This window comes from Panthera uncia, chromosome D1 (genome assembly GCF_023721935.1).
Source record: "Panthera uncia isolate 11264 chromosome D1, Puncia_PCG_1.0, whole genome shotgun sequence".
Classification (NCBI taxonomy): Eukaryota; Metazoa; Chordata; class Mammalia; order Carnivora; family Felidae; genus Panthera; species Panthera uncia.
In genome coordinates this window covers 55694002-55711535 of record NC_064808.1, presented here as the reverse complement: position 1 = coordinate 55711535, position 17534 = coordinate 55694002, and the positions used below count along the sequence as shown (strand labels likewise).

The 17534-nt window shown below is 46.3% G+C and overlaps 1 protein-coding gene across 1 annotated transcript in view; it reads left to right on the top strand.

Annotated features, from left to right (window-relative positions):
* XRRA1 (X-ray radiation resistance associated 1) overlaps positions 1 to 15604 on the top strand; it is a 62313-nt gene extending 46709 nt beyond the window's left edge. Inside the window, exons 13-19 of the mRNA XM_049652222.1 lie at positions 7435 to 7528; positions 8240 to 8355; positions 10032 to 10379; positions 13347 to 13548; positions 14304 to 14419; positions 14633 to 14738; positions 15124 to 15604. Of these exons, the coding sequence (XP_049508179.1) occupies positions 7435 to 7528; positions 8240 to 8355; positions 10032 to 10379; positions 13347 to 13548; positions 14304 to 14419; positions 14633 to 14738; positions 15124 to 15377 (1236 nt within the window). The 3' untranslated portion in view covers positions 15378 to 15604. The remainder of the gene's footprint in view (positions 1 to 7434; positions 7529 to 8239; positions 8356 to 10031; positions 10380 to 13346; positions 13549 to 14303; positions 14420 to 14632; positions 14739 to 15123) is intronic.
* Positions 15605 to 17534: the final 1930 nt, after the last annotated feature.

Sequence of the window (17534 nt, the reverse complement as noted above, 5' to 3'; positions counted from 1 at the left end):
AGGAATAGATTTCCATGATTCATCACTTGTATACAACACCCAGGACTCATCCCAGCAAGTGCCCTCCTCAATGCTCATCACCCATTTTCTGCACTCCTCAACCTCCAACCCCCATCAATCCTCAGTTTGTTCTCTGTATTTAAGAATCTCTTATGATTTGCCTTCCTCTCTGTTTGTATCTTATTTTTCCTTCCCTTTCCCTATGGTAATCTGTTAAGTTTCTCAAATTCCACATATGAGTGAAATCAAATGATATCTGTCATTCTCTGAATGACTTATTTCACTTAGCTTAATACCCTACAGTTCCATCCAGATTGTTGTAAATGGCAAGATTTCGTTCTTTTTCATCACTGAGTAGTATTCCATTTGAGCTCTTTCCATAATTTGGCTATTGTTGATAGTGCTGCTGTAAACATTGGGGTACATGCACCCCTACGAATCATCACTCCTGAATTCTTTGGATAAATTCCTAGTAGTGCTATTGGTGGGCCATAAGGTAGGTAGTTCTATTTTTATTTTTTTGAGGAACCTTCACAGTGTTTTCCAGAGTAGCTGCACCAGTTTGCATTCCCACCAACAGTGCAAGATGGTTCCCCTTTCTCCACATCCTCACCAATCTCTGTTGTTTCCTGAGTTGTTCATTTTAGTCTCTCTACCAGCATGAGGTGGTATCCTAGTGTGGTTTTGATTTGTATTTCCCTGATGATGAGTGATGTTGAGCATCTTTTCATGTATCTGTTAGCCATCTGGATGTCGTCTTTGGAAAAGTGTCTATTCATGTCTTCTGCCCATTTCTTCACTGGCTTATTTGTTTTTCGGGTATTGAGTTTGGTAAGTTCTTTGTAGATTTTGGGTACTAACCCTTTATCAAATATGTAATTTGAAAATATCTTCTCCTATTCCATTAGTTGCCTTTTAGTTTTGTTGATTGTTTCCTTCGCCATACAGAGCTTTTTATCTTGATGAGGTCCCAATAGTTCATTTTTGCTTTTGTTTCCCTTGCCTCTGGAGACATGTCAAATAAGAAGTTGCTTAAAAAAAAAAAAAAAAAAGTTGCTGTGGCTGAAGTCAAAGAGGTTGTTGCCTGTTATCTCCTGTAGGATTTTGATGGTTTCCTGTCTCACATTTAGGTCTTTCATTTGTTTTGAATCTATTTTTGTGTATGGTGTAAGAAAGTAGTCCACGTTCATTTTTCTGCATGTTGCTGTCCAGTTCTCCCACTGCTATTTGCTAAAGAGACTGTCTTTTTTCCATTGGATACTCTTTCCTGCTTTGTCAAAGATTAGTTGGCAATATATTTGTGGGTCCATTTTTGGGTTTTCTATTCTATTCCATTGATCTGTGTGTCTGTTTTTGTGCCAATACCATACTGTCTTGATGATTATAGCTTTGTAACACAGGCTAAAGTCTGGGATTGTGATGCCTCCAGCTTTGGTTTTCTTTTTCAACGTACATAACTTTGGCTATTTGGGGTCTTTTATGGTTCCGTACAAATTTTAGGATTATTTGTTCTAGCTTTGAGAAGAATGCTGGTGCTGTTTGTTGGGATTGTGTTGAATGTGTAGATTGCTTTGGGTAGTATCGACACTTTAACAATATTTGTTCTTCCGATTCATGAGCATGGAATATTTTTCCATTTCTTTGTGTCTTCTTCAATTTATTTCATAAGTTTTCCATAGTTTTCAGCATACAGATCTTTCACCTCTTTGGTTAGGTTTATTCCTAGGTATTTCATATATTTTAGAGCAACTGTAAATGGAATTGATTCCTTGATTTCTCTTTCTGTTGCTTTGTTATTGGTGTACAGGAATGCAACCGATTTCTATGCATTGATTTTATATCCTGCACCTTTGCTGAATTCATATACCAGTTCAAGCAGTTTTTTGGTGGAGTCTTTTCAGGTTTTCCACGTAGAGTATCATGTCATCTGCAAAGAGTGAATTTGACCTCTTTGCCAATTTGGATGCCTTTTATTTCTTTGTGTTGTCTGATTGCTGAGGCTAGGGCTTCCAACACTGTGTTAAACAAAACAACAGTGGGGAGAGTAGACATCCCTGTCATGTTCCTGATTTCAGGGGGAAAGCTCTCAGTTTTTCCCCACTGAGGAAGGTATTAGCTGTGTGCCTTTCATATATGGCTTTTATGATGTTATATTCCTTCTATCCTGACTTTCTTGAGGGTTTTTATTAAGAAAGGATGCTATATTTTGTCAAATACTTTTTCTGCATCTATTGACAGGATCATATGGTTCTTATTCTTTCTTCTATTAATGTGATGTATCACATTGATTGATTTGCAAATATTAAACCAGCCCTGCAGCCCAGGAATGAATCCCACTTGATCATAGTGAATGACTCCTTTAATGTACTGTTGAATTTGATTTGCTAGTTCATGTTGAGAATTTTTACATCCATATTCATCAGGGATATTGGCCTGTAATTCTCCTTTTTAGTGGGGTCTTTGTCTGGTTTGGGAATCAAGGCAATGCTGACTTCATAGAATGAGTCTGGAAGCTTTCCTTCTGTTTCTATTTTTTGGAAACACCTTGAGAAGAATAGGTATTAACTCTGCTTTAAATGTCTGGTAAAATTCCCCTGGGAAGCCATCCTGCCCAGGATTCTTAATTTGTTGGGAGATTTTTGATAATCCATTCAATTTCTTTGCTGGTCATGGGCCTGTTCAAATTTTCTGTTTCTTCCCTTTTGAGTTTTGGTAGTGTGTGGGTGTCTAGGAATTTGTCCATTTCTTCCAGATTTTCAAATTTGTTGGCATATAATTTTTAATAGTATTCTCTAATAATTGTATTTCTCTAGTGTTGGTTATGATCTTTCCTCTTTCATTCGTGATTTTTATCTATTTGGGTCCTCTCTCTCTTTTCTTTTTGAGAGGTCTGGCTAGGCATTTATCAATTTTGTTTATTCTTTCAAAAAACCAGTTCTAAGATTCATTCATCTGTTCTGGGTTGTTTGTTTGTTTGTTTGATTTTGGATTCTATCTTGTTTATTTCTGCTCTAATCTTTATTATTTCTCTTCTGCTGGCTTTGGGCTTTCTTTGCTGCTCCTTTCTATTCTAGTTCCTTTAGGTGTAAGGTTGGGTGGTATATTTGGGGCCTTTCTTGCTTCTTGAGATAGGCCTGAATTACAATGTATTTTCCTCTTAGAACTGCCTTTACTTCATACCAAAGGGTTTGGTCTGTCATGTTTTCATTTTCATTTCTTCCATATATTTTCTAATTTCTTCTTTAATTTCCTGGTTGACCCATGCATTCTTTAGTAGGATGTTCTTTAACCTCCATGTATTTGGGGGCTTTCCAGATTTTCCTTGTGGTTGATTTCAAGTTTCATAGTGTTGTGATCTGAAAATATGCATGGTATGATCTCAATCCTTTTTTATTTTGTGACCCAGTATGTGATCTTTTTGGAGAATGTTCCTTGTGCACTCAAGAAGAATGTGTATTCTGCTTTTGGATGAAAAGTTCTAACTATATCTGTTAAGTCCATCTGGTCCAATGTGTCATTCAGTCCATTGTTGTAAGTGGAGCATTAAACTCCCCTACAATCATGGTATTAATGTCTATACATTTACTTATGTTTGTGATTAACTGATGTATATATTTGGGTGCTTTCACATTGGGGGCATAAACATTTACAATTGTTAGCTCTTCTTGATGGATATCCCCCTTAATTATGATATAATGCCCTTCTTCATCTCTTATTACAGTCTTTGTTTTAAAATCCAGCTTGTCTGACAGAAGTATGGTTACTCTGGTTTTCTTTTGCTGTCCAGTAGCATGATAGATTGTTCTCCATCCCCTCACTTTCAATCTGCAGCTGTCCTCAGGTTTATAATGAGTCTTTTGTAGTCAGCATATAGATGAATCTTGTTTTTTGTTTGTTTGTTTGTTTTTTGTTTGTTTTAATTCATTCTGATACCCTGTGTCATTTGATTGGGGCAGTTCATCTACATTCAGAGTGATTAATTGAAAGATACGGATTTCGTGTCATCATGTTATCTGTAGATTTCATGCTTGTGGTGATGTCTCTGGTCCTTTGTAGTCTTTGCTACTTTCTGCTCACAGAGTCCCTCTTAGGATCTCCTGCAGGGCTGGTTTAGTGGACACAAACTCCTTTAGTTTTTGTTTGTCTGGAAAAGCCTTTATGTTTCCTTCTATTCTGAATGATAGCCTTGCTGGATAAAGGATTCTTGGCTGAATATTTTTCCTATTCGGAGCACTGAATATTTTCTGCCACTCCCTTCTGGCCTACCAAGTTTCAGTGGACAGGTCTACTGCTATCCTTATGTGTCTGTCCTTGTAGGATAAGGCCCATTTGTCCCTCACTGCTTTCAGAATTCTCTCTTTATCTTTGTATTTTATTATTTTCACTATGATACATTGTGGTGTTGACCTGTTGTTGATTTTGAAGGGAGTTCTCTGTGCCTCTTGGACTTGGATGCCTGTTTCCTTCCCCAGATTAGGGAAGTTCTCAGCTATAATTTGCTCAAATAAACCTTCTGCCCCTTTCTCTCTTCTTCTTCTGGAACTCCTATGATATGGATATATTTTGCTTCAACGAATCACTTAGGTCTCTAATTCTCCCCTCATGGTCCAATAATTCCCTTTTCCCTCTTTTTTTCAGCTTGATCATTTTCCAAAACTTTATCTTCTGTTTCACCTATTCTCTCCTCTGCTTCTTCCATCCTTGCTGTCACTGCATCTAGTTTATTTTGCATCTCATTTACAACATTTCTTAATTCATCGTGACTATTTCTTAGGTCTTTGAGCTCTGCAGCAATACATTCTCTGCTGTCTTCTATGCCTTTTTCAAGGAGCATGACAGTGCTCTGATGAAACTTTATTAAACAGATTGAGGGGAGACAGATTTGGCCCACAGGTGTTATCTGCTGACCTTGGTTTTTGTACAGCCTTCAAGCTAAGACTGATTCTTATATTTTTAAATGGTTGAAAAAAATCGAAAGAAGGATAATACTTCATGACATATTAAAATTACATGAAATCCAAATTTCATAGCCCATAACTAAAGTTTTATTGGAAAAGAGCCACCACAATTATTTATGAGTTGTCTCTGGCTGTTTTTGTGCTACAACAGCACAGTTGAGTAGTTGCAACTGACATGTTAAGGCCTGTAAAGCCTGAAACATTTACTCTCTGGTCCTTGACAGAAAAGGTTTGCCAAGTCCTGGTCTAGATCTAGATGACCAAATGTTAGAGTTCCTTAAGGCCTGCTCCTTGTCCCTTCTCTTTTAATCACTCTGTACTCTCTCCCTAGGGATGGCTTCACGTACCCACAGGGCCAATTAACAGTGGCTCACAAATTTATAATTCCAGTACAGACCCCTTGTACCCTATGTACTCTAGACTAGGGTATTCATTGCCTACCTGAATCTCTACTGGGAGGTCTGAAAGGTACCTCCATAGTACACATATCCAAGTGAATTAATGAGCTTCAAATTTGAGTTTCTTTCCTTGCCCTGTATCTTAGAGAATAGCTCCATCATGCATGTGGCTCACTCAAGCCAAAATGTGGCTGTCATCCTTGATATTTCTCTCTCCTCTACATCCCTCCTCACCATGCATATCTAATCTGTTACCAACTCTTGTCATATTTAGGTCCTCATATTTCTGAAAATCCACATATTAGGTTCTCAAAGACAAAGATCTTTCTAGCTTTTGTCTGACCCCTATTTGCATGTCCAGCCTCATTTTCTGTCTGCTGTTAATCACACTGGCCTTCTTTACATCCCTCTAACAGGCTTTCCTCCTCCTTGCTGTGAGGCCTCTCACACTTTGCTCTCTGCATGGAGCACTTCCTCTCTGTGTTAGGTAGAGCACGTACCATGAGCTGCTGCAACAAACTTTAAATTCTCAATGACTTCACACAGTAAAAGTCTATTTCTTTCATAAAATCCATTGTAGGTATCCCAGATGGGCTGGTGGCCTCCCAGGTCTTTCGGAGACCCAGGTCCCTTCTGGCTATGGTTCTGTAATCCCATAGGGCCTTAAGAGGATTTCATTGGCTCCTCTGCATCTGGTGGATAGATGGCTGAGCAGAGGAGGGGAATGAGAAATGTAGAGGATCACTATAGGAGGTTTCAAATGGGCTCTGCCCAGAAATGATCCCTTCTACCCAGGTTGCATCAGCTAGAATAGAGTCCTGTGACCACATCTAGCTGCCTAGGAGGCTAGAAGACAGTCTAGCTGTGTGCCCAGAAAGTAGAGGAAACTGTTTTGGTTAATACAGAGGATTCTGTGCCATACAGTCTGTTCTCCACTGCACTCACAAATTTCCCCCTCCCCATACTTTGGATCTCAGGGAAGCCTTCCCTGTTTCCCTGATTGGAACAAATCACCTGAGGACTTCACACACCCTCCCTTGTGGCACTAATCACAGCTTCAGAGCTATCCTCTTTCGTGTTACTACTTCTTCAATGAGTGTTTCCCACCAGGCAGTGCTTCCTGAGGACAGGAGTTCTAGCCGTTTTGCTCATTTCCAACCCAGTGCTTGGCATATGGAGGCATTCAGTAATACTTATTGATTGGATGAACACAAATGAAAGAGAATAAATAAAGTGGGGCTCCAGAGAAAGATAAACTGAAGGGCCCTCTCTCTCGCAGCCCTCAGGCCTTAATTGTCTTCCATAGGTCCTGAGTCTGACCTTAGATACCCAGGCATCTGAAAGGCCACTGCCCAACTCTTGGGCCCTCTGATACTGTTCTGTTGCTAACAGACACCCTCCCTAAGGATGTTCCAGCCACTCTGCTCAACAAAGGTTGGGTATTTTTTGCCCTTCAGAGGCCGGCCTCGTGGGGATAGAGCAGCGTTTGGGCCACAGCCAGCCATGAAGTCTTCCTTACTGGCTCTGCTTATCCTTTAGATGAATGGGTCCCCCTGCCTGCCTGCCCCCTGTCCCTCCCCAGATCAGTGTCCAGGACAGGCCTTAACGAAAGACATCATCAAGAATGCTGTCAACAGACTGAGGCGTGTAGAGGTTGCACTGAGGAAGGTGAAGTGTCAGACAGATTGTATCCTGAAGTCAGAGTCAATGCCCTGCCAACCTTCCAGAGTCCTTGTGAGACAAGTGCTATATGTGTTTGTCCCTGTTTTGTCACCAACATCTTCATTACTTGGTCTGGGCTACATTTCCGGTGTGGAGAAAGGAAAACAGTTCTTAACTTTCAAACAAGAAACTATGATGTGGAATTTTGGACAGGGGTGGGGCAGGGTCCTCTGGGTGTGAGCAGGTGACGTTGTAGGGACAGACGCTGCCCGGAACTGAGTCCGAGCACAGCAGCATAACTAAGCCGGCTCCACCTCAGCCCTAGCAAGCATGCGGCCTACAGTGTGGGGACTGGCAGCACCTGGGCAGAGGGGGGGGCAGTGTTGACCTGAAGCTTTTCCCCACCTTCCTTACAGATCGCGAAGGAAGATGCCATCCTGCCGGTAGCTCTCTTCCCATCTCTCTGCGAGCTCATCTTTCATAACAACCCTCTGGTGGCCCATACACGAGGTATGGTACCTGCAAGGCTGCGCCCCCATCCTGGTGCCCAGGGGCAGCGTGGGCACCCCTTAGCCCCACCTCATCAATGTCCAGCCCTGGGTTCTTTGGAGATGGAGAGAAGCACAGATACTGCCGAGCACCTGCTCTGTACCAGCTTACCTGACAGCAGCCCTGTGTGGCAGGCATCACTGTCCCCATGCACAGTGAAGGAAGCTGAGGATCCAGGAGGTTCATAACCTAATCAAAGTCCCACAGCAATAAAGAGGCAGAGCAGGGAATGGAATACAGAATTATCTAGATCCTGTGTGAGATCCTTAAGTAACACCCTGCTTTGTAGAGCAGTTCTGCTGTGACCTCATATCCTACTTCCCAGTTGGGGAGGGGTACAGGGCCCTCCCACCCAGAGCATCCTGGGTATACTGGGTGCTGCATTAGCAGCTGCATCTTGTTGGCACTTTAGAATCCTGGGTCCTGGGGTGACACCAGCAGAGTTCTCATCCTTGCTTTTCACTATCCTTGTTATCTTGGGCAAATTTCTTAACCTGTCTGTGCCTCAGTTTCCTCACGTATTGAATGGGAATAATATAGGTACCTACCTCCTGTGGTTGGTCTGAAAATGAAGTAAGTTAATACATGTCCAGCAGTTTGAACAGTGCTGGACACATAAGCTCCCAGTAAATATCCCCTAATAGTAATCTCACTTCCCCATCATGGCTCCAGGGGTCCCTCCATTGCTGAAAACCTTCCTCCAGGAGCACCTGGGGATCCACTTGATTCGAAGGAAGATAGTAAAGGCTAAGCATCATATTTTGATGCCTCGGAAGGACTCTCGGAAGGTAAGCTTCCAGGGCAGGACTGCCAAGCCCAGAGGAAGTGGAGCCTATTTTAATGCATGCAAATTGACCTGGGGAGGGAGAACCCATCCCACTCATGGATTCCTTCCCTTAGGTCTGTAGTAGTGGCATTGTCTTCTTTCCATGTCTGTTACATACAGACGCATCTAGGGTCACAGGGACCCAGGTGTCAGAGTAGGTAGAAGCTACTATGTGAATGTCATGGAGTCCTACCCCATGGAGAAGGAGCTGTGGAGAAGTGAGGGAGAAATCAGTCTGAAGACCCAGGGATAAGCCTGGCTTCGTCACTTTCCACAGCCACCTGAACTTGGGCAAGAGCTTCACTCTCTGAGCTTCATCTTCTCAACTCTAAGCCTCTGAGCTGCTGAGAGGACTGGATGAAGCAACAGATACAAAAATATGTTATGAGTTGCCTGGCTGGTTCAGTTGGTAAAGCATAAAACTAAGAGTTGTGAGTTTGAGCCCCAAGTTGGGTGTAGAGATTACTTAAAAATAAAATCTTCAAAAATAAATGTTATAACCCCCCAAGCCACTATCCATGCAAGTAGTAGCCACCTGTAGGAGTCATGGATGGCTGTGCCAAGCCTAGAATATGCATCTTATGCCTCTGCCTCTGGAAGCATTTCCTTACATTGAGAGCAGTCCGCTCCCATAGCCAGTGGTCTTAGACTTGCCTTCTGGGATGCCATAAAGTAAGTCATTTCCCTCCCTCATCTGAAGAATTGCAGAAATTTCTGTGAAATGCTTCCCCTCCTGAACTTTAGCCTTCCTGTAGCTCTAAAAGCTGAATTGGGCATTGCTGGTCCCCAAAGTTAAATAGTTATTCCCTTTCCACCCCCTCTACAGCTTCTGTCCAGCCAAGCTCTATTCTGGAGCCCTAGACCAGCGCCAAATTACAAGCCAGAAATAGACAGAAATTCAAAAGGTTTCCATCATATTCCTCTTGTTTGTTGCCTCCTCTAAGGATCGGACTACCTTGTTCCCATCAGCCAGCAGAGTGAGCCAGATGCTAAGTTTATAATCCTCATCCCCCAAGACGATTGGCTTTTGCTAATTAAGGAAGCTGAGAATTTCAATAGGAAAGAAGTTATTTCCTTAGTTCTGAACCCTGAGAGAGACTTGCCTTGTGAAACTTCATCTAAGGTATGGGAACCAGCATCCTAAAAGGGGCCTGGTGCTGCTGCCTACCAGAAAGTGCAGGACCATCTCCCACAGGCTTTCCTAGGAGTCCCTGAGGAAGGTCAGGTGCACTGTGTTAAACCTTGATCAGAACAATGAGGCTATTGAGAGCCAGAGTGATATGATAAGGGATGCAGAATGAAGCCCAGAGCCCAGTATGGAAATCAGGTAGTCCGGGCTCTGCCATCAAATAATTCTGTGACCTTGGACAAGGCATTTTACCTCTCTGAGCCCTAGTTTCCTCTTTTATAAAATAAAGATAATTATTTACTGGGTAGTTTGAGGTGTAAATAAAGCAACATCCGTCATGTATAGGGCACATTGTAGATGCCCAGTTAGTGTGATTTCACTCCCTCCCTCCCCCTAGGAGCCCTCACCCAGTCCTCTGATCACTGTACCAAATGGCCTTAGGCTTGTGAGGTCCAGGAGGAGAGACTCTGATTAGGAAGCAAAACAATCCAGCCTTTCTCCCATGACAGGTGAAAACCCAAGTTCCAAAGGTGCCAAAGCAGCCTCTGATTCTTCATCACCTACCCGTGCCCACAATCAAGTCTCCCTCAAAGGAGATGCCAGAGTCTGAGGCAGCGCCAACTAAAGAGCTGTCCACCACCAGAAGCAGTCCTCTGGAGCCAGAGATGCCCATCGAGGGCCTGGAGGGCCTTTCCCTGTCCCACCGGCCCTTTGTGCCACTGCCTCCCATCTGCTCTGACTCTACTGTGCATAGTGAAGAGACCATGTCCCACCAGAGCAACAGACCTGGCCACCTCAGCCCAGAGCACCTGTCAGATGAGGACACCAAGAGCACAGAGTCCATATTCTTGACCCAGGTACCTGGATACCCCTGCCCTTGCCTTGTGCTTAGCTCCCAGAGGCTCCTATACCACCACTGCGTAGCTGGGTTGCTGCGGGCAGCCGGAAGTAAGCACAGGGCAGGTCTGGAAACCAGAAGGAAGCACCCCTGGCAAGACCTGCAGGCTCGTCTGGGAGACCTGCTGAGCCAAGGCCTCCGGTGGGGGTACCCAAAGGGACAGGTCATGGTCCTGTGGCACAGACAGCATCTGGGGTCTGGCTGGGGCATGGTTCTGACTAGTTTTTCAGAAGGGCTTCCTGCTGCCTCTGCCTATCTACAGAAGTCACGTCACTTCTGATGCTGTCTCTGAATCCTGGGAATACAGATTGCTGAGATACAGATCCTCGAGATGTCCTTAGTCTGATGGGGGTTGGATTGTAGGAACAATGCATTGTCAGTGCCAAGACTGAGGAAAACCCAGGGGCTGGGAGCCTGGACGCAAGAGGGATCCTCTGCCCAGACCAGGAGGGCTCCTGAAAGAGGTTCCAACGAGCTGAGCTTTGCAGGCTGAGTAGGCAGTAACAAGGTGCGAACCTGGGCAGGAAGGGTGTTCTGGGCAGAGCAAACAACATGAAGCAGGCTGCAGAGGAAAGAAATTAAAATGGCATGTGCAGAAACCACAAATGGGTCAGTGTCTGGGCAGCAGAAGGGTGACATGTAAGAAGAGGGAAATATGAGGCTGGAGGCATTGGCAGGGCCTCCTTGAACTTTTATTATTGTACCATTGCCTTTGCTCATCTCCCTACCTCCAGTCTTGCCCTTCCAATCTGCCAGATCTTTCCAAGTGGTACATCCATCTCTTATTCTACAGATGACTTACAGTGACACACAAATTTATACAATATAAAAGTATCTTTATGAACTGTATCAGAACCTTTTAGAACAAAGCAGAGTATAAATAAATATTTTAAAATGAACTTGAGAAAGTTGGATGAAAGGAAAATACAGACAGGAAAGGAAATGAGTCCCAGGATAATTCTGTCACTCTAACCTGCTCATTATGCTCTGCCACTCTCCTAACAGAGGTATATTGCAAAATGCAATTCTGAGCTTCCTAGGAGCCAAAGTAGGACAATTAACTGTGGGTCACCGTGACTGAAAAGGCTTTATTTTCCTTGTCAAATTGCCCAGGCTGTGACCTCCAGTGCAGTGTTGAATAGAAGTGGCAAGAGCAGACAGGTCTTATTCCTGATTTTAAGGGGAAAAGTTTTCAGTCTTTCACCATTAATTCTGATGTTAGTTGTGGGATTTTCATAAATGTCCTTTATCAGATTGAGGAAGCTTCGTTCTCTTCATAGTTTATTGAGTGTTTTGTTTTTGTTTTTTTAATCACAAAGGGGCATTAGATTTTACCAAATGCTTTTTCTGTGTCTATTGAAATGATTGTGTGGGTTTTGTCCTTTATCTATTGAAATGGTGAATAACATTAATTGATTTCCATTTGCCTAACCCTTGTAAACCAGGGGTAAATACCACTTGATCATGGCATATAGTCCTTTTTTATATGTTGCCAATTTGGGTTGCTAGTATTTTTTGAAGATTTTTGTGTTACATTCATAGGAATGTTGGTTTCTATCGTCCTTTTGTGATGTCTTTCCTTAGTTTTGGTTTTGGGGTAATATTGACCTCAGAGAATAAGCTGGGAGTATTCCCCTTTCTCCTAATTTTTGTAAGAGTTTGTGAAGGATTGGTGTTAATTCTTTAAATGTTTGGCATAGGAGCGCCTGGGTGGCTCAGTCGGTTAAGTGTCCAGTTCTTGATTTTGGCTCAGGTCACGATCCCAGGGTCATGGGATGGAGCCCTGTGTCAGGCTCTGAGTGGAGATTCTCTCTCTCCCTCTATGCTTCCCTCATTCGTGTGTGTGCGCTCTCCTCTCTCTTTCTCTCTCTCAAATTAAAAAAAAACAAACAAATGTTTGGTAGAATTCACTAGTGAAGACATCTGGTCCTTGGCTTTTCTTTGTGGTAATTGTTTCAATTACTAATTCAGTCTCTACTTGTTACAGGTCTGTTCAGATTTTCTATTTCTTTTCAGCCACAGGCTTTAATGAAGGGCATAAACTATATCCCAACATTAAATACAGGTTTCATTAATATGTTTCTTATAAAACCATTAGGTTAGGCTAAAAATGGGAGTTCAGATAATGTTCCCTCACTCCCTTAAAACTCTTTTGTGGCTTGCCATAGTGAGGATAAAGAAAATAAAAACAAAAACAAGGGGCGCCTGGGTGGCTCAGTCACGTAAGCATCCGACTTCGGCTCAGGTCACGATCTCATGGTTCCTGGGTTTGAGCCCCACATCAGCCTCTCTGCTGTCAGCATGGAACTCGCTTCGGATTCTCTGTCCCCTCTCTCCCTGCCTCTCCCCTGATTGTAAGCTCTCTCTCTCGAAATAAACATTTTTTAAAAATAGAAAAAACAAACCCCCTCAGGTTGGCTTTTAAAAGTCCTTCCTGATCCGAGGCCTGCTTATTGCTCCAGTTGCCCATCTCTTCACAGTAACCCCAACAATACCAATATGGAGCTCCCCCAAATACACCTTACAGCGTCTTATGTGTGGGTCTCGGCCCCCGCTATTCCTTGCCTACAACAGCCCTCTCTCCTCATCACCTGTAGCTCACCCCTCTCCCCACCCTGCCTGGGGATGGCTCTCCTGCTTCTTCAAGACTTAGCGCAGGTTAAGGCATCTCTTCTTCCAGGGAGCTTCCCAGTCACCCCCCACCCCAGACGGGGTTAGGGCTTCCTGCGGGCTCCCCCAGAACCTTTGTGCTCCATTCTCCTACTGCACTTACCAAGGTGCATGATCATTGCCTGCTTTCGTATCTGCCTGCTCTCACCCCAGTCTTGGTTCTTGCCCTTAACGGGGCCCAGCATGGGGACTCGCACAGAGCTAATGCTGGCGTCTGTTAATGGAATGAATGAGTACGTTTTTCTTTTGGTCACAGGTGAGTGGGTTGCCTTCCTCCATCCACCAGAAGGATGATTCAGCCGTGAAGGAGGAGGAAGAGCAAAGACCACCCCGCACAGCCCCCAGAGAGGTAAAGAGGGCTTGGAGGAAGCTCCCATCTGCCTCCCTCCCCAGCAAGTATCGTGGCTATGAGGAGCTGCTGACGGCCAAGCCTGATCCAGCCTTTATTGAGCCAAAGGGTATGTGAGGAGAATGGCTCCAGGGCAAGGGGCCCTCTCTGCAGCCTGGAGCAAGTTGGGGCAAAGCTAACTTTGCCCGGGATGCTGTCCTCTCCGTGTCTGTCAAAGGGCCCCTGAGGATATCCTGGTTTGGAGCCTTACATATCAAGACCCCTGGCCTGGGCCTTCATTGGATTTTCAGGAGCCACAGCTCTTCCAAAATTCCAGCCAGTCCAGGCCCAGCTGCTCTGGTTGGAGAAGTGTCTCCAGGAAGGGTTTGATGAACAGACACCCAGACTGGCCAGATTCCTGAGTTCCTTCCCAGCCTAGCTGAGTCCCAAATTGAACATCCAAAATCCTCTCTACGTGACTTGAGGCAAGGGGGTAGTGCTCCCTCGGAGCCCCTTATTTCACACTGATGTGTTAGTAGTATTTGTGCTCTCAGAGGAACTAGCACTTGACTGTGTGCTCTCTTGGGTGCCAGTCCCTATGGCATAACCCACTGTGTTTAACGAGGTTATGTCAGGGTCATTCCTTCTCTCCATGCCAGTGCTACTTTTCCATGAGGATCTGTGCACACAGGGGACAGTTATTCAGGGAATGGATGGAGGAGGTCCGGGCACTGCAGATCAGGGAGAGATGAAGCAGTGTGTTCTTGGGGCCTCTCCAATCCTTCCACCCAGGGCTGCTGTGAGACTGGGGAATGAAGAAGTTGGAGGAGGCATTCAGTAGGTGGAGGAGGAGTGCCTTGACCCAACCATGCCTTTTTGCCTTAGGAATCCAGAAGAACACACAGGCCCTGCAGTACGTGCTGAAGCACCCGCTGCTGTTCCGCTCCTCCAAGCCCAGACTTGACACTCTTCAGAAACGCTACGTTCCCAAGGAGAAACGGGTAAATGCGTAACCACCACCTTGTTGTGTGTGCCAGTGGCTCCTCAGGACCCCCAGTTAGACACGTGGCTGTCACCTCAGGACCTTCTGAGGGCTGTGCTTTCCCAGTGCCCCCAGGTGCCCTCCTGCTTGTTGCTGCATCTGCATGAGGGGATGAGGCCAGGAGAGGCGGAGCACTGGACTGTGGTGACACGTTCCTCTTACCTTATGTTAGGCCCAGAGGATCGCCATTCCACCCCCACGGAAGACTCGAGCCCAGCTGTTGGATGACATTCTCATTCGCATGCGGGATCCCCGGAATATTACAGAGGCTCCACTAGGTATAGCTGTGCCCACCCGGTCCCCATCCTCAGTGGCCAGAAGTTTACTCATCTGCTGGTGGGAGGCAGCCGGCATGGACATGTCAGAGCAGGAAGGGCCCTTAGCATCTGCCCCGGCCCTTCCCCATGTGCAGATGGAGAAGCTGGGGCCTGGAGTCACACAGCACGTTACAGGCCAGAACTAAGGCTTGAGGTAGAATTCAGAGGGGACGTCACTGGCTGCCTAATGCCCCAAGCTGGGGAGGCCATTTTCAGTCCCCGTAGCATCCTCCTCTCACACCGTCCCACTCTCTGGGGTGGGGGGGCTCTGGACGCAGTCCCCACTGCTTCGGGCTAGCTGGGACCCAGAGCGAGTTTGGTGTCCCTCTGGCTTCTCTCCCTGCAGGAGCTGTCCTGCGCCAGCAGACTGAGCAGAGGCTGGTGAACCAGAAGCAATACCTGGAGGCCAAGAGGCTGCTGAAGGAGTTTCGGGCACGCTACCGGCAGCTGGTGCGCTGCTCACTGCGGACAGTGTTCAGGGCCACAGCGCCACCCCCAGGCCACCCAGCACTGAGCGAGGGCCAGCCTAGGTTTGGCCGCTTCCTCAAGTTCATGGATGAGTTCTGCCAGGGTCCCACGGCCAGTGACTCAAAAGACTAAGGGCTGCGCACGGGGCAGTGCCCAGCCTGTGCCCCATACCCTCCCTGAGGGCTCCGCACCCTGGACCGCGCCTTGGGGCTGGGTGCGCCGGGTGCAGGCCTCAAACCTTGGTTTGGCCTCGCTCGCTGGCCACAGAGAGTGGGGAACTAACTGGTGAGGACCTCCCCTCCCTGGGCCAGGCAGGACCCAGCGCCTGGCCCAGCAGCAATAAAGAGTGGGTGCACAGAGCAAGGTAGTCCGCGTGCTTTCTTGTAGATGGTCAGGCTGCCACGCTGGAGGAGCACCCGGCTGACACACGCATCCTTTAGGAAACCTGCTTGAGTCGCACATCTCCAACAGAGCTGCGATCGGCAGTGGGCTGAAAAAACAAGGGGGCTGATGGAACAGAGCAGCAGCACGGACTCCGAGGCTCAGAGAAGTTAACTAACCAATCCACAGCCAACAAAGTGTATGTGTGTTGCTGGGGTAGGGGGCAAAACTGAGGCCTCCAGGCCCCCTCCAGGCCCACCATGGGGCCATGGTGGAGTGCTTTTTTATGGGGCAGCTTTTTTCAATTTTGAGGGCAAATGGAGAGGAAGGGGAAGGGGGTTGGGAATTCCCTTATTGGATGGTCATGGCCACAAAGTTGGGATAGGCTGAGGGCAGGACTTACATGGAATTTCCTAAGGTCCTCTCATCCAGGACACGAGCTAAAGTCCCATATGCAACACTGTGGCTCTAAAACATCCTGGGGCCGTGCAGAGTCAGCCTGGGCTCACAGTAAGTAAACTGGTTCTGGCCACAGCAGCCTGTGGGGCTGCCCCATTCTTCAGAGTGCCCAGGAGTCACCATCTGCTCCACAGGTGGATCTAGCGAAGGCCACTGGCACTGAACTCCAGAGATGTGCATTTGGGAATGGACACCGAGTGTGACTGGTCTCCTGAGCAGCCTTTGCTGCTAAGGCTACTCTCCTGAGGGTACCTACAATTCAGACCTGGGGAGCAGGCATGTAGGTCCCAGGGTCCAGGAATTGGTGGCACGAGGATTAAGGCTCCTCAGCAAGGCACAAACTCCTACAACTCCAGTTGCAGGTAAGGTGATTATTGAGATCTAATCTTGTCTTGCCGCCACAGGTCTGACAGACGCGTGGTGGAGTGTCTGCTATATTCTGACTGTGAGACTGTTAGGACACAGAAATAGCTTTACTATCATACTTGGCCACACAGTCTCACTCACACACATGGCCAGTTACACAATTACACCTAGCTGTGGTCATACCAGATGCATACATCCGCGTTCACGAAAGTCACACAGTCACGTACACATATCTAGTTACAGAGGGCGTTACGTCATACTTGATACAGGCACCTGGACAGATACATGTAATACAGGGTCACCCACGGTGGCACTCACCTGCAGAGTGTGTTGCTAACTCGCTGCCTTGGGTCTCCTGGGGCCCAAATCCCCTTCCCCTAAAGTTAGGAAGGATACTCTACCCCAACATTTACACTGTAAGCCTTGCTAGGTTCCAGTTCTAGAGAAACGGATTGCATCTTTCAGCCAGAAACACTATCAAACCATAGGCCCTCAGGCTTGAAAGGCTCCTAGGAACGTCCTACCCAGCCTCAAGACAGGAAGCATCTTGCGGTCCCCCTAACAGATTGTTCAGCTCCTTCCTGCATCCCTAGTGATGGGGAACTAACTCCCTCCAAAGGTTGTCGCTTCCTTTGTTGGGAAAGCTATCTGACAGTTCTAACCACTGAGCTAAGCTGTGGCCGAAGTCCCCCGGGGCTCCTAGCTCTGATTTTTAGCCAGGCATATATCTGCTCTCTCTGCCCAGCCAGGCCAGAGCCCTTCACCAATGTGAGAGCATCCTGAAGAGGCTTCACCTATCCAGGTCAAACGCTCGTGAACTGTTTTTCCACATAGGATACCATCTGAATAAATTAGTTGCCTCTCCTAGTGCCTGTTTTAGGTATGAGAGGCAGCGTATCACACGGTCTACTCAGCCTCCCGTGCAGGTGAATTGCTGCATCTCTGGAAGCCATACAATCGTCTACCAGTTGTGTCCAAGTGAGCAGACTTCAGTTGCTTGGTTTCCTGAGTTTTGACTTCTTTTGAAGAGATGTGAACTAGTTGTCTCAATGAGTAAAGCCTCTGACTAGAATTGTCAAATGA